General features: G+C 46.8%; 2 protein-coding genes across 2 annotated transcripts in view; one reads left to right on the top strand and one right to left on the bottom strand.

Annotated features, from left to right (window-relative positions):
* Positions 1-453: 453 nt before the first annotated feature.
* On the bottom strand, positions 454-13,320 carry LOC144289925 (uncharacterized). The gene is made up of 3 exons (XM_077858583.1): positions 13,283-13,320; positions 10,510-11,692; positions 454-833 (listed from the first exon to the last, which is right to left on the bottom strand). Exons 1-2 carry the CDS (start codon positions 13,318-13,320, stop codon positions 10,552-10,554), a joined length of 1,179 nt encoding a protein of 392 aa, XP_077714709.1. The 3' UTR covers positions 454-833; positions 10,510-10,551.
* Positions 10,703-14,378, top strand: part of KLF3 (KLF transcription factor 3) — a 36,840-nt gene continuing 33,164 nt past the window's right edge. The window contains exon 1 of the mRNA XM_077879567.1: positions 10,703-10,868. The gene's annotated coding sequence lies outside the window, so the exon portion shown is untranslated. The remainder of the gene's footprint in view (positions 10,869-14,378) is intronic.

The following is a 14,378-nucleotide window of genomic DNA, read 5'->3' as shown; positions in this document are numbered from 1 at the left end:
AAACATAAATTTCACAGGGAAGCTGAAGAGGGAGAATTCTTGAGGATAAAAACAATTTTTAAAACTTTTTTTGTAATGTTTCTTTCTTGGATTCAAAAGGAAAATCTGAATTATACTCATTTAAAAAAACAGTAATACAAGAAATATTTTCTTTAAAATAAGGTAAACAAACTGTGCTTTCCTTCTCTAGTTTTTAGAGACTATGCAACAGGAAGGCTGTTATCTAGACTTAAAACAACATAATCAACAGTGTTATTAGGAGGGCATCAGACATAGCAATCACTGTGTCTGAATTAGATAATGCATCTTCGTCAGGTCATCTGTACCAAATGGTCTAGATTAAATTACCTGGGCTTTTTCCTTTCCTTTCCTTTTCTTTTCTTTTCTTTTCTTTTCTTTTCTTTTCTTTTCTTTTCTTTTCTTTTCTTTTCTTTTCTTTTCTTTCTTTCTTTCTTTCTTTCTTTCTTTCTTTCTTTTTTTTTTTTTTGTAAGGCTCTAAGTGTTGCTTGAAGTACAGAAGAGAGTAAAGAAAAATACTTTCAGAAATGTGCCAAATGTTCTCGTCCAAATGGCGCTACTCATTTGCTAGCACTACCATCTAATCAAAACCAAGTCCCGAAGACTGAATTTTTGGCAAAGTACTTTCAAAGTCACCAGAACAGGGAACATCTTGAGATATCTGAAGGGGAAGAGGACACAGGGGAAGCAAAATAAATAAGATTCTACCTAAATCATCTCTCCTGGGACATGGTAATAAATCCTCATGGAGACCTTTCCTGCCTCCTCCTGAATCTTCTTGGGATCTTCTTTAAGATGCACTGGTCTTCTCAGCACTAAGTGAAAGAAAAAAGAAAGCAAATTGTATTTGAGAAATTTGCCAAATAAGCAAACATGGGAAGGAGAGAAATTTGTGTGCATCTGGGGTGAATCTTAACTTTTCTGACACTACAAAGTATTCAGAAAAAGGAGAATAGGAATATGCCATCATCCATATCTTCTTTTGAGTCTCTATTTTTCTTGACTTCAATATGGAAAAAGAAACTGATTAGATAAATTATTGTGTAGCAAGAGTTGTATTCAATGAGTTCAAAAGTGTTTTCCTCCTTTTTTAAGAAAATGAAGTTTCTCTTTTGTGAAGATGCTATTACTAGGCAGAACTATATATTTGTGGTACTGGTGACTTTTTTATGGTGGTATTCTAAAAAAATTTTTTTTGTGTTTCTCTAAACCTGCAAGAATTAAGAGATGCTGGATTCCATAGTGTTTCATAGCTAGAGAGCCATTTGCAACAATACTGAGCAAAATGGAAATATAAGTCTAAATAGTTCATATAAAATCATGGACAGGTTGAAATGTCCTTTAAATTTAATAAGCTATTAAATTTATTATGGGACGCCTGGGTGGCTCAGTGGTTGAGCGTCTGCCTTTGGCTTAGGGCGTGATCCTGGAGTCCCGGGATCGAGTCCCACATCGGGCTCCCTGCATGGAGCCTGCTTCTCCCTCTGCCTGTCTCTGCCTCTCTCTGTGTGTCTCTCATGAATAAATAAATAAAATCTTTTAAACAAATAAAATAAAATTCAATAAGCTAAAGATTGTACCAATGTGACTATAAACACAGTACACATTGTAGATTTTTGTTGTTGTTGTTCTTATCATAACAGACTAATTCTAAATAGGCAAAGCTCACCAAAAAAGATCCCATCCATAAATTCAAAGTTTCCCATGTTTCCTTTAATCCTCTCTACTCTTTCCAATTTTCTGGAAATACAGTGTCCTCCGGTAAGGTAGGGGGAGACACACATTGGAACATGCATGACTTGTATTTTAAAGGTATCCACAGGAGAAGAAATCATAAAGCAGCGAATAAAAAGTGAGTATGTGGCATGCCTCTTTTGGTGTTGAGAACACTTATAAAAACAGAAATTTAAAATTAACTAAGTGAGGGGAGAAAAACATGGCTAAAAGCTGAGCGGGGGTGGGGATGGGGCGGGGGACAGAGTCAGGGAGACAAACAGGATGCTGGGAGGTGAGAAATAAGGGTGGGGAGTAGTGGCCAATCTCAAGAGGAACTAACAAAGTCTGTTGCTTATAGTTACCCAGAAAACCCTAAGAACAATAACAGACAAACAAACGTAGCTTTGAAAGAAATCCCAGAGAAGCTAGAACCCCAATAGCTGAGAAGATGCAGTCTCCCCTGGATTAATGGTGCTTTGGGGACCTGAAGGTAGCCTCGCACATGTTCTCGTCCAGCACAACTGCTGACAACTCCCATTTCCCCTGCTGAATCAACAGATCCTGGCGAAAGACCAGGGGGAGAGGGTGAGTGGACCTTGGGCTCCAGGAAGTATGTTTCTATCTTTTGAGAAATGGGAACTTGGGCTCTACTCAGTCCAATTTGCTGGGTTTTCTATTTTTGTTTTTTAGCATTTACTCTTTGGAGTGGTTTTTAAAGTAAATACACATTATTCTGAGGAAGAATTCCAGTTCCAAGAACCTGCACAGGTCCAGCTATTCAGGCAGCAGTTAAAAAGCTAGAGGCGATGAAAGGAGATGTTCACCCTCTCGCAGGCCCCTTACCTCCTAGAGCCTGTGCCTTCTTAGCCCACCGGGCTTCAAAATTCGCAAGCAACAACCACACCTCTGAGGTCAGGGTGCCTTCAAGGACCCCTCCAGCAAAATTGTGCTTGAGGGCTCACACGTAATCATACACAACGTGCATGTTTCTTTCTTGGCTACTTTTAAAAGCACATTTTTCCCCTCACAAAAGTAATATATGCTCATTAAAGAAAAGAACAAAAAAGTATTCAAAGGCAGAGAAAAAAAAATCACCCTACTCCTATCACTTTGATACGATTTGATTAAAATAAAATATCATTTTAATGTTGTCTCCAGTTAGCAAATCTTTTTGAATTACAAGGGTAATAAAGAACTCTACTGTTCATATGATCCTACCACCTGCTTACTGTTTCTTGCAATGTGTTAGCAAAACTTCTAAAGCATTCGTAAGTGTGGACTGACTACTGGCTTGCCGGCTTGAGAGGCTAAGGAACTAAATGCTGAAGTCTTGGGCACTTTAGTCTTTGGGGTTTGGAGTACAGGCATCCAGCATACTTGGAATGAGCAGAAGAAAGGTGGCAAGGCCACTTCCCTAGAACATAATTCACACACCCTCTCTTTGCTTGCTTCATTACTCCTGTACCCACCCCAGACTTACGGTAAATGTTCAACCAGAACTTACTCAACTAACTTAAATCCAAGACTTAAATGCTGATAATTTTTCCAAGAGAGGTGAGGGCTGGAAACATAAAGAGCCAGGCTTATTCCAAAACCAGCTGAAAGATGGCAAGTAGTTTATCTCATTTTGTGGGCTCCCTTATTCTTTACTACCTCTGCTTCCCAGCACAGAGGAAATCTAGATAGCCCCCAACTTAGAAATTAGTTACAATTTACATCTTTATATGCGTAGGTCATTGATTTGGAAATTACATTTATTTCCCTTTAAAATAATATAATAATATATTCCCTTTGAAATGATATAATAATATTTACGATCCTTGACAAGTCCCCCCACCCAAAGGGGGTTTTGAACTCTCAATGAAGCAGAAATAATACATTTGCAATAAAAAGTAGAAAATAAAGCTACTGACATATTTATGTTAGTAAAATCACCAATAAGCAACCCCATATTGAATGGTTATTTTTAACTCAAATAATCATGATGCAAGGAAAGCAAATTTAACCATAGAAAAGGAGGCTGTATCTCTACTGGTTGCTATCGTTCACCAGTTTCTTGAAGTCTTCTTCTCATGGACTGAAGATGTGGCCTGAGGGCCTAGGTCTTGCTCTTGACCCTGAGTCCAGCTACAATTTGAATAATTTTAGGCTCCAGGAACCTGCGCAGTACCCTAGTCACTTTTTCCGTTGGTCTCACCACCTCCTCTAGTCTCCCACTCCCACAGGTACACCCTGAGCCTTGTCATCTCTGGCACTGTGACACCTTGAAATGTTAAGGCCACATGTCCCCACTTTCTGACTGCTCATCTCCTAACCTTTCAGGTCGTTCATTATGTTATTCCCAATATGCCCTCTCTACAACCTACTTGAAATGTCCTGGTCACTGATCCTTTGGCTATCTCTTTAGAGCCTCCTTCTATTTTAGCTCTTCAACTTAGATTCCAAGATCCAACAATTTCAATTATTTTTGCACCACTGTCCTTCAATTGCATTGTCTTGCCAAACATAATCCAGAACTGTTTTCATTGCCCACCTGTATTGGAAATGTTGAGAGCTCCTAGAGGGGTGGGATGGGGGAGGGAGATCATACATTTGGTTTCATATTTATTATTATAACTCTTGGTCACCTACCTCTACCTCAGTACTTCCTGGCAAACTTTAATTGAATGAATGGACAGATTGATGGATCGATGGGTAATATTGGTAGAACTTGTAGAAAAGCCAAAGAGAATCACTGGACTCTTTGTTATGCTTTTGAGATAGACAACCCTTAGTCTAGTGTTTCTAATTTTATCTCAAAACATATGGCTTTGCAATTCTGAGAAAGAAAAAGCTGGAGGCATCAGAATTCCTGAGTTCAAACTATATTACAAAGTTATAACAAACAAAATAGTATGGTTTTGGCATAAAAAGAGACACATAGAGCAATAGAACAGAATTAAGAGCCCAGAAATAAATCCACACATATACGGTCAACTAATATTTGACAAAAAAACTAAGAGTACTGAGTGGGGAAAAGATAATCTCTTGAATAAAAACAATATTAAGAAAACTGGATATTCACATGCAAAAGAATGGAATTGGACCCCTATTTTAACACCACTCACAAAAATTAACTCAAAATGGATTAAAAACTTAAACATAAGACCAAAAACTGTTAAATGACTAGAAAAAAAAACATGGGAGAAAACCTCCTTGACCCTGGTCTTGGCAACAGTTTTTTGATATGACACCAATAGCACAAGCAACAAAAGCAAAAGTCATCAAATGGGGCTACATCAAACTAGAAAGCTTCTTCACACAGCAAAAGAAACCATCAGCAGAATGAAAAGGCAATCTACACAATGGGAGAACCTATTTGCAAACCACCTACTAATGAAGGGTTAATATCCAAAATGTATTAGGAACTCATATAACTCATTTACAAAACCAACCAACCAACCAACCATCTGATTAAAATGTGGGCAAAGGACTTGACAGGAATAAACATCTCCAAAGAAGACATCCAAATGGCCAAGAGGTATATGGAAAGGTGCTCAACAGCACTCATCATCAGGAAATGCAAATCAAAACCACAATGAGATAGCACCTCACACTTGTTAGAATGGCTTTTGTAAAAGAAAGGAGAGAGGGTGAGGGTGGTGAGGGTGTGAAGAAAAGGGAACTCTTTTGCACTGTTGGTGGGAATGGAAACTGGTATAACCACTATGGGAAACAGTATGGCAGTTCCTCAAAAAGTTTACAGTGGAACTACCGTATGATCCGCAACCTCACTTCTAGGTATGTATCCGAAGGAAATGAAATCACTATCTCAAAGAGATATCTGCAGTCCCATGTTCGCTGCAGCATTATTTACCATAGCCAAGATATTGAAACAACCAAAGTGTCCACTGATGGATAAATGGATAAAGACAATGTCTCTCTCTCACTCTGTCTCACTGTATATGTGTGTGTGTGTACATACATCTACTCTCTCTTGCTATATATTTTCCACTCATTAAAAAAAGGAAAAAGGAAATCCTACCTTTTGCAACAACACAGATGGACTTTGAGGTCATCATGCTAAGTGAAATAATTCAGACAAAGACGAATACTGTGTGATCTCACTTATATGTGGAATCTAAGAGCCAAACTCATAGAAACAGGCCATAGAATGGTGGTTTGGGGGGGCAAAGAGGGAAGTGGGAAGATATCAGTCAAAGGGCACAAACTTGCAGCTATAAAAATGAATAAGGTCTAGGGATCCAATGTACAACAAGATAAATATGATTAACAATATTATATTATATACTTGAGAGGTAAGAGGGTAGTTTTATATGTTGTCACCACATACACATACATACACATACAAAATACTAATTATGTGAGGGGATGGAAATGTTAACTGACCTTATTGCGGTTAGTTTGTAATATAGGTATGTCTAACCATCATGTCGTAGACCTTGAACATACATATATGATAGCCAATCATATCTCAATAAAGCTAGCAGGAAAAAAAGAAAAAGAAAAAACCCTATGGTTTTGTTACCCTTTAAGGTAGATGTTATCTGTGTTGGCTCATTAATTTCTTAAGCACATGACACTTTTCTGCCTTCATGACATTGGATCCTCAAATGAAAAGGAGAAACTTCCCTGAGGGAAGGAATGGAAAAGCTCTGGAAGAGAGTGGGATCAGAAGAAGGCATCTCAAGAATATGCACTTGTATAGCCAAAAGGGACCTCCTGAAATGGAACTATCTATGATACAAGCCATGGAAGGGAAAATGGAGGTTTGTGGTGGCTTGTGTCCACTGAGCTCTGACGCAGTTTCAACATAGTTACTATTTAGTTGTCAGCCATTAATCAACAAATACGTTTGGAACACTTTCCGTTTATTAGGCACTGTTGTAGGAACTTGGTGGGAAATACAAGCGAAGGATAGAATGTCCCTGCTCTCATGGAGCCCAGTGGGGAAAGAGGTATCCAAAAAATTAACAAGAACAACTAGACAGAGATTGGAGAAGGGAGGGATATTTTAGGTTGTGTGGTCAAGGAAGTCATCCCAGAAGATGTACTATTTGAACTGGAAACTAATGATGAAAAAAAGAGCTTATCCGTAGGGAACTCTGAAACCTTGCTTTCTTCTCATGATTACAAGATGGCTGCCACAGCTTCAACAATCATGTCCTCACATAACTTCCAAAGCAGGTCTGGGGATTTATCCTTGCAAGAGTTTCCTTTAATTAGGAAAAACAAGCTTCAGCACACTTCCCTTCATGTCCTGCTGGCCAGAACTAGGTCATATATCTGGCAAAAGAGACTGGGGCTGCCACGACTGGTTGGGAGCAACAAGGCTGGGGCCAGGGAGAGGTATCCTTCCCCCAGTACGTGCTGCCCCAAACCTAAACCACACTGGCCTACGGTCCTCAAAGAACAAGAGTAAAGCTGCCACCACAAGGACCAGGCTTGAGATACTTCATTTGTGCGGGATGTCTTGAACACCTGAGTGTATGTGGTCCCTGTGCTAAAACGTTAAGGATAAAAAGGAGACCCGGGCACCACTTTTACCATCTCACTCTACTGCTCAGAGACATTCGGGAAGAACTCCCTCCTCCCTCCCCTTCACTATCTCAAAGGTACATACAGTTCGTGGCCACTGCCACCCGGAAGCTCCCCACTCTTCTCTCATCTCTTTAGTTCTGAATGACTTCTTCCCAATTCATTGCTGACATTTATTCATTTTACACATATTCATTGAACATCCGGGCCACGAGGATACCATTTTGTTTTTAAAAGGACAATGTTTGTGCCCTCACAGAGTTTCTATTTCAGTGCCACTGAAAGAGAGTTACATAATCTACCATAAGAAAGAATTACAAGAGGTGAAGCATGGGTGTTATCAGAGCACCAAAAAGGAGTGCCTCCACTCATCCAAAGGAGGGGTGAGGGGTGGTGGTAAGACAAGATACATTTTGTTGAAGACGTCACTTAAGTCAATAATTAAAGGACGGATAAAATATACAGAAATGAGAATGGAGGTGAGGAGTTGGGGGAGAAGGCAAGGATGCTAACTAAGCCCATTTAGGAACATTAGCATATGCAAAGGGCCACAGGTGGGGAGAATGAGCTGGAGGGAAAAAAGTTCATTGTTGCTGCAGGGAAGAGTGAGGTGGGGGGTAACAGGAAGAGATGAGTCTATAAAGATAGACGGAGGCCAGGTCAGCACAGGTAGTAAACTCTTGGTCTTCTTCTGGAGGGAATGTAATGAGGACATTGACACATTTTAGGCTTGTATTTTAGAGGAAATATTCTTATTCCTTTGCTCCAATCCCTTTCCCACACTTCAACCCTGCTACCAGCAGGATGACCAACAAGACCCTGTGGCTATGGGCTGGACCAGGAGAGTGGTCAAGGAGGAGGGCCAAGATTCTGTGAAGGACAGGGCTCTGACCTGCTAGGGGAAGGGAGGAGTCAAGGATGACCTCAGGCATTTCTGCTCTGGGTACCTGGACAGATGGCTGTTGGTCTCCTTCACTGATCCTTCATTCTTGTACAAGTTGTGTTTCAGCGGTCCTCCACAGGGCAGTGAATGCAGTGTGTTCATTAATTAAGCTTTTTTATGACTTTTCTCCTCCTTCCCCCACCTTTGATATTGAAGCCACTCCCTACTTATCTCGGATCACACTTTTCTCAGACCTATTTCACGTTTCTCCTTTGGGTCCACACCCACATGAACAAGGTAAAGAACACGGTTAATGTACTTTAGGTTTTCACCACTGTGGCCTCTGAGCAAAGCCTGGAGTTTTGGAGCAGGTGCTGCGAGCCACACATCCAAATGCAAAAATGATTGCATCAGTCATCACTAATACTACGGTCTTTCAGCTAATACAAAGCTAAGCCATCCAATCAGACATTTGATGTCAGTGATCAATGAACTGCAATTAGTAATTGACACGAATCCAACTTATTTTCCAGGATCTGTCCTTTACTCATTAATAGAAACTTCTCGGGGCATCTAGGTGGCTCAGAGCATCTCCCTTTGGCTCAGGTGGTGATGCAGGGGCCCTGGGATGGAGTCCTGCAACAGGGCTCCCTGCAGGGAGCCTGCTTCTCCCTCTGCCTGCGCCTCTGACTCTCTCTCTCTCTCTCTCTGTCTCTCATGAATAAATAAATAAAATCTTCAAAAAATAGAATAAACTTCTCATCCCTTTAAAGAGTCATCCTCATCCCTTTAAAGAGTCATCTTGGGGACCAGCCCGATGGCACAAGAACCAGTGTCAGTTCTGGGTGTTCTCCACGTGGTCTTTTATGTTATGTGCCTTTTTTATACCGTGCAATTCCACTACTTGAGGTTACGGGGTACTAATTCTCCAATACTGCGCAGCTCCCGGATGGGGCTCGGTATAGACCATACCTCTACGTACCTCTACGTTTCAAGCAGCACCATGCCTGGGTGAAGCATCAAAGTGAGAAGAGTGAACCGAAAGGGCCTTTAAGACATCTTGAAGCAATAACAAGCCATACGCTGAAGCGGGGCGTTTTTAAACATCACGCAGGACTAAAACAATTGAGCCAATTTGTCCTTTGTTCTTTTTATCGCACCCTTTATGACATTAATACTGTTTAAGAGGGATTCAGAGAGCGTGCAACTCGGGGGCTGAGCCCCAGCGAGTCCTGCGGGGGCCGGGCGGGGCCGGCGAGCGCGTGTCCGCCGCCCCGCACGGAGCTCGCCCGCGCTCCGTCCCCGGCCGCGCCCCCGGCTGGCCCCGAGCTCTGCCTCCCGCCGGGGAGGGACGCTCCGAAGTTTGGCCAAGTTTGCAGGCAGGCCCGGCTGAGCGGATGCCGCGGCTACCGGGTCCGGCTCGCCCCCGCGGCAGGCCCGGCCGGCGCGGAGTTTGCCTCCGGGGCCGCCCCTCCGCGCCCCGCGCCCCGCGCCCCGGGCACAAGGCCGGAGCGCCCGGACCGTGCGTCGGATGACCTTGGGGACTCGGGGCCGCTTCAGGGCTGCCGTCCTCGCCGCCTGCCGGTCCCCGCCCCGGGTCCCCGCTCCTCCACCGGCGGCGCCTTTCCCTGCTTTTTCTTTAAGAGAGTTGCACGCACTCGGCCTCGGCCCGGGAGGGGCCGCGCTGGCCGCGGGGCCCGGCCCTTCCCGCCGCGCCCGGGGCCGCCCTTCCCGCCGGAGCCGGCTGATTGATGGCCCGGCCGCCGCCCCCCGCCCCCCGCCCCGCGGGCCCGCGCGCCCGGCTGTGTGTTTTGGAAGCGGCGCAGCGGGCTGCAGCCCCGTGACGCCCGGAGCGGGCAGCGCCGCCCTTCCTTCCCCCCGGGCTGGGGCGGCGGCGCGGCGGCGGGTCCCGCGCGGGCGGGGCGCGGGGGGCGCGGGGCGCGGCGCGGGGCGGGGCGGGGGCAGCGGGGCGGGGGCTCCGGGGCGGGGGCGCGGGGCGGGGGCGCGGGGCGGGGGCGCGGGGCGGGGGCCGCGCCGCGCACGCCCAGCCCCTCGGCCGAGCCGCGCCTCGCCGGACAGGTTGGGCCGGCGGGGCGGCGCCCGGCTCCGGGGAATAATGAGTGTCTGTGAGGCCGGCCCCGGGTGACTGGGCGGGGCGGGGCGGAGGCGGCGCGGGAGGCGGGGGCGGCGGGGGAAGGGCGCAGGGCGGGGTGCGTGTTTGCGCGAGTGACTCGGCCGACCCCTCCGGCGGCAGCCTCCACCCAAGTGGGTGGGGACCCGCCCAGCCCGGGCGGCCGCGGCGGCTCCCTCTCCCCTCCCTGACCCTCCCACCCCGGGTCCCAGCCTCTACTTACCCCGCCAGCCCCGGGAGGCTCGCAGAGCGAGCGGCGCCGGCGTCATGTGACTGCCCGGAGTTGGTGCCAGGAGCCAGAGGGGAGCCAGGAGCGGAGCCGCGCGGAGCCGGGGCCCGAGCCGGAGCCGGAGCCCGAGCCGGAGCGCAGCGCGAGCGCCCGCCGCACGCGCGGCCGTCCCGGTCCCCGTCCCCGTGCCCGTGCCCGGTCCCCGTCCCCGGCCCCGTGCCCGTGCCCTGCGGCCGCCGCCGCCGCCGCCGCCCGGGCTGGCGCGCTGACACTGCTGCATTCGCGGGGTTCAAGGCGCCTCGGATCCGGGCCTTTATTTCTCGTCTGCAGCGCCCAGCACCGCGCCTCCAAAAGTAAGTGCCCTCTCCCTCGCCTTCCCCCGGCCCGACTCCTGCTGTCGCCCTTCGCGGCTGCTGCGGACTCCTTGCCTCCCCCCCGCCCGGGCTGGGGGGGCGCGCAGTGAATGGGCTGGGGGCGCAGCGCGGGGGCGGGGGCGGGGGCGCCTGTGGGCTTGGGAAAGTGCAACAGCTCCTCGAGGCCGGGGCTGGGGGAGGCCGGGGGGAGACCTCGGGCTCGGCGGTCGAGAGTGTGGGATTCCGGGCAGCCGCCGTGCAGAGCCCGCGGTGCGGGGAGCGAGACCCGCGGCGCCCGCCAGGGCGAGGGCGGGGGCGGGGGCGCGGGCGCGGGCGGGGGCTCACCTGTGTGGTCCCCCCGCCCGCCCGCCCGCCCCCTCGCTCGCGATTCCCTCCAAAGCCCCAGAAACCTCAGTGCTCTCCGCGTGTGGCAACGTTGTTTGGAGAAAGGTAGCGCGGAGGCCGCGCACTCCTGCTCCTCCCCCTCCGGGTCCCCCACCCCCCGCTCCCGCGCCCTCCCCTCCCCGCCCCCCGCCGCCCCCCTCTTCGGACGGGGCGCGCGCGACCGCTCGCCCGCCGGAGCAAACTTGGAGCAGCCTCCCGGGCCCTCTGGGAAGAAACTTGGGGCCGTTGGGACCGAAGGCAGCATCCCGTTCTCGGTCCTGGAGCCCAGGAGCTGCCGGGGCGTCTGGATCCTCGGGGGCAGGAGGAAAGAGCCGGCCGGGTTTGGAGAGCCCTCCTCGGGGGCGCGGAGGGAACCTGCCGCAGTGCCTGGAGCAAGGATTGCAGCGAGGCTGGAGGCGGAGAGCGCCTTAGGCAACTGCCTGCAGCGTTAGGGACTCAGCCGTGTGGGGACCGAGGGGCTGATCCCTGGACCTGGACCCTGGGGACCGACCTAACATTTCAGAGTGGCTTTCTTGGAGATGGCAGATAATACTTGGAATTGTCCTCCTATCCACTTCCCTGGGAGATATCAGGGCGCATCTTCTGCTTTAAATTTTACAGCAATATGCAATAATAATAGACGGAGAACGTGTGAACTGGACTTTTTTTGTTGTTAAGTCAGGTTAAACGGAAATTGGATTTCGCTCACCTTCTTGTATTGCACTAAAATAAACATTTTACACCGAATTTTTGCTAGCTCAGAATGCATTTCTCCACGAATATCACCTAAGATACTTTCAATGTGTTGATTATATTCTCACGAGAGCCTGGATTTGCGGAGCAGTGTGTAGTGGTTCTGACTTCATTTACATGGAGCATATAATTATTAGCAAAATGGAGTAGGCGAATAGGGCAGTTGTTCATTACAGGTTTTTCCACTGAGCAATTTTGTACTTTTTTTTTTAAGTGCAGTTGAGCAGCATTTTTTTATAAGAAATCCATCTGGATGATAATCTGCCTAACGGGAGGGAAGACTTGCTTTTAGGGAAAAAGAAAACAATCTGATAACATTAACATCTCCAAAATTTTGCAAGTTAGTGTTTTTTAAGGAATGGACAAATGAGTTTCTTCTGGCTGGAAGCATGGAGTATGTTGACCTCAGCCTGTTAACAGAAACCTAAAATGAGATGTTTGATGAATTTAAACTCCCTAGAGAAACTGTCTCCAGTTCTACAGTCAGTGGGGTTTGCAGCAGAAATACTAGAAGAAAAAAGCCTAATGTACTCTTGTAAGTTCAATAAAGATACACTGCAAGGAACATTTGGCTTTCATGAAGGAGAATGCAAGTCTAAAAATCTTAGTGTGAGAATAACAAAGAAAAGTAGCTGCTAAGACCACAAAATCTTGTCAATTATAAAACGCTATTGTTTTTTCACTGCAAACTTCTAAATTAAAACCCAATCTTTTGGTTGCTATGGACACAGTGATGCCTTTTTTTTTTTTTTTACCTGTAGTTTTGTCTACACACAGATTGTTAAATCTCTGATCATGGAAACCTGAGTTGAGCAGTCCTGGCTCACTATAACAAGATAAAAAGACATAATGGGGAAAAGACTGAATGGATTTTACTACCTTAAATATACCTAAAGTAAGATAGACGTTTTCGGGCATCTTATAAAAATTGATGCTCTTGTTCTACAGATCGTGTAACACTTCTGGGTTAAATGAAATGTCAGGAAGAGAGATTCACGTTCTCAAAAGGTGAATTTCTTTAGGTGTGTGTACATGGAGAACAGATGTGCAGCTGTGTGCAGATAGGTTTCTAACTATGCGGTTGAAAAAGATGGTGAAATTTGGGGTGACTCTAGATATCCCAGACTCTGTGTCTAGGAATGTAGTTGTGTAGCTAAGAGACGCTTAGAACTGGTCCGGTTTTCAGTTCTGTGGGATAACCCAGTTGTCATCTGAATTCTTAAGAGTGCGCCCTTTTCATTTTCGTCATGATGCTGAGGCTGAACAATACTCATTACCCCAACCCAGAATTTGATGATGGCTCGAGACCAGCCATTGGGATGGGGGAGAAAGAGACAAAAGAAATTGGAAAGGAGGCTGGTGTTAATTAGGAAGGTCTCTGCTGCCTGAATATGATAAAATCACATGTTCACTTATGATGTTTACTGTATGTGGAAGCTCCTATTTGTAAATAGGGCAGGTCCCCTGAATAAAGCTGGTGTTATTATTCACACCCATAGAACAAACACCTCCACCCCCCTGTTGTTGTCTTAAAAAACTCCAGCTGCTCATGAATATAGGGTCAGGGAGGGCCGGCTAAATGTTTCTCTGTGCTTGCTCTCCAGCACAGCCAGCAGAGCTGTTTCCTGTTCTTTGTTTCAAGGCTGGGGTTTGCGTCATACATTCCAAGTGGCATATGTGTGCTCTTTCCTGTTTCAGGCTGTTTTCTGGTAGATCAGTAGCCCAGACCAGGCCGTGGTCCCTGCCCCTAAACTCCCGATCCCCACCCAGGGAGTTATCATGTCTCTACACACTTGCAATTGCTTAAGATGCCTGTGTTATGTCATAATGAGGAGTCAGTTAACCTTTTTACATATACCCTTTGCTCCAGTGTGTTTCTGTGAGTGAATAAATACTGGTACCTTTTTAAATTCATCATTGCCAAATTGTGACTTTGAGAAATTTGTGTGCAGATTGGCTAGAAGTCTAAAGGAGGTTGCATTTGTTTGTTTTCCGTTCCTGTTTGGAGGTGGGTAGGGTGTTTGTTTAGAGGTAGGCATTTTGCCCTGAAGCTGTCAATTCTGGAGTTGGGGGGATTGCCACCTTACAGTTTAGAAGACCTGGCATTACCTGAAGGCTCTGGGCCACCCTTGTTCCCAAGTAACACTGGAGCTCAGGGCAGAAGAGATTCTACCGGATGGAGAGTTTTAAGCAGTCTTGGCAGACTGGGCTGATTTGGAAATCTTGCTTAGGTTTTAAGGAAGAAATCTTGAGGAAAAGTATTGAGGCATAAAATATATGGAGAAAATCCCAGGATCATCTCTTAAAGACAAAGATGTAAGTGCTAGGATAATTTCCCTAAGGACAAAGATGTATTTATTCTATATCTGATTT

The sequence above is a fragment of the Canis aureus genome, chromosome 2 (genome assembly GCF_053574225.1).
Source record: "Canis aureus isolate CA01 chromosome 2, VMU_Caureus_v.1.0, whole genome shotgun sequence".
NCBI lineage: Eukaryota > Metazoa > Chordata > Mammalia > Carnivora > Canidae > Canis > Canis aureus.
This window is presented reverse-complemented; position numbering and strand designations above follow the sequence as displayed.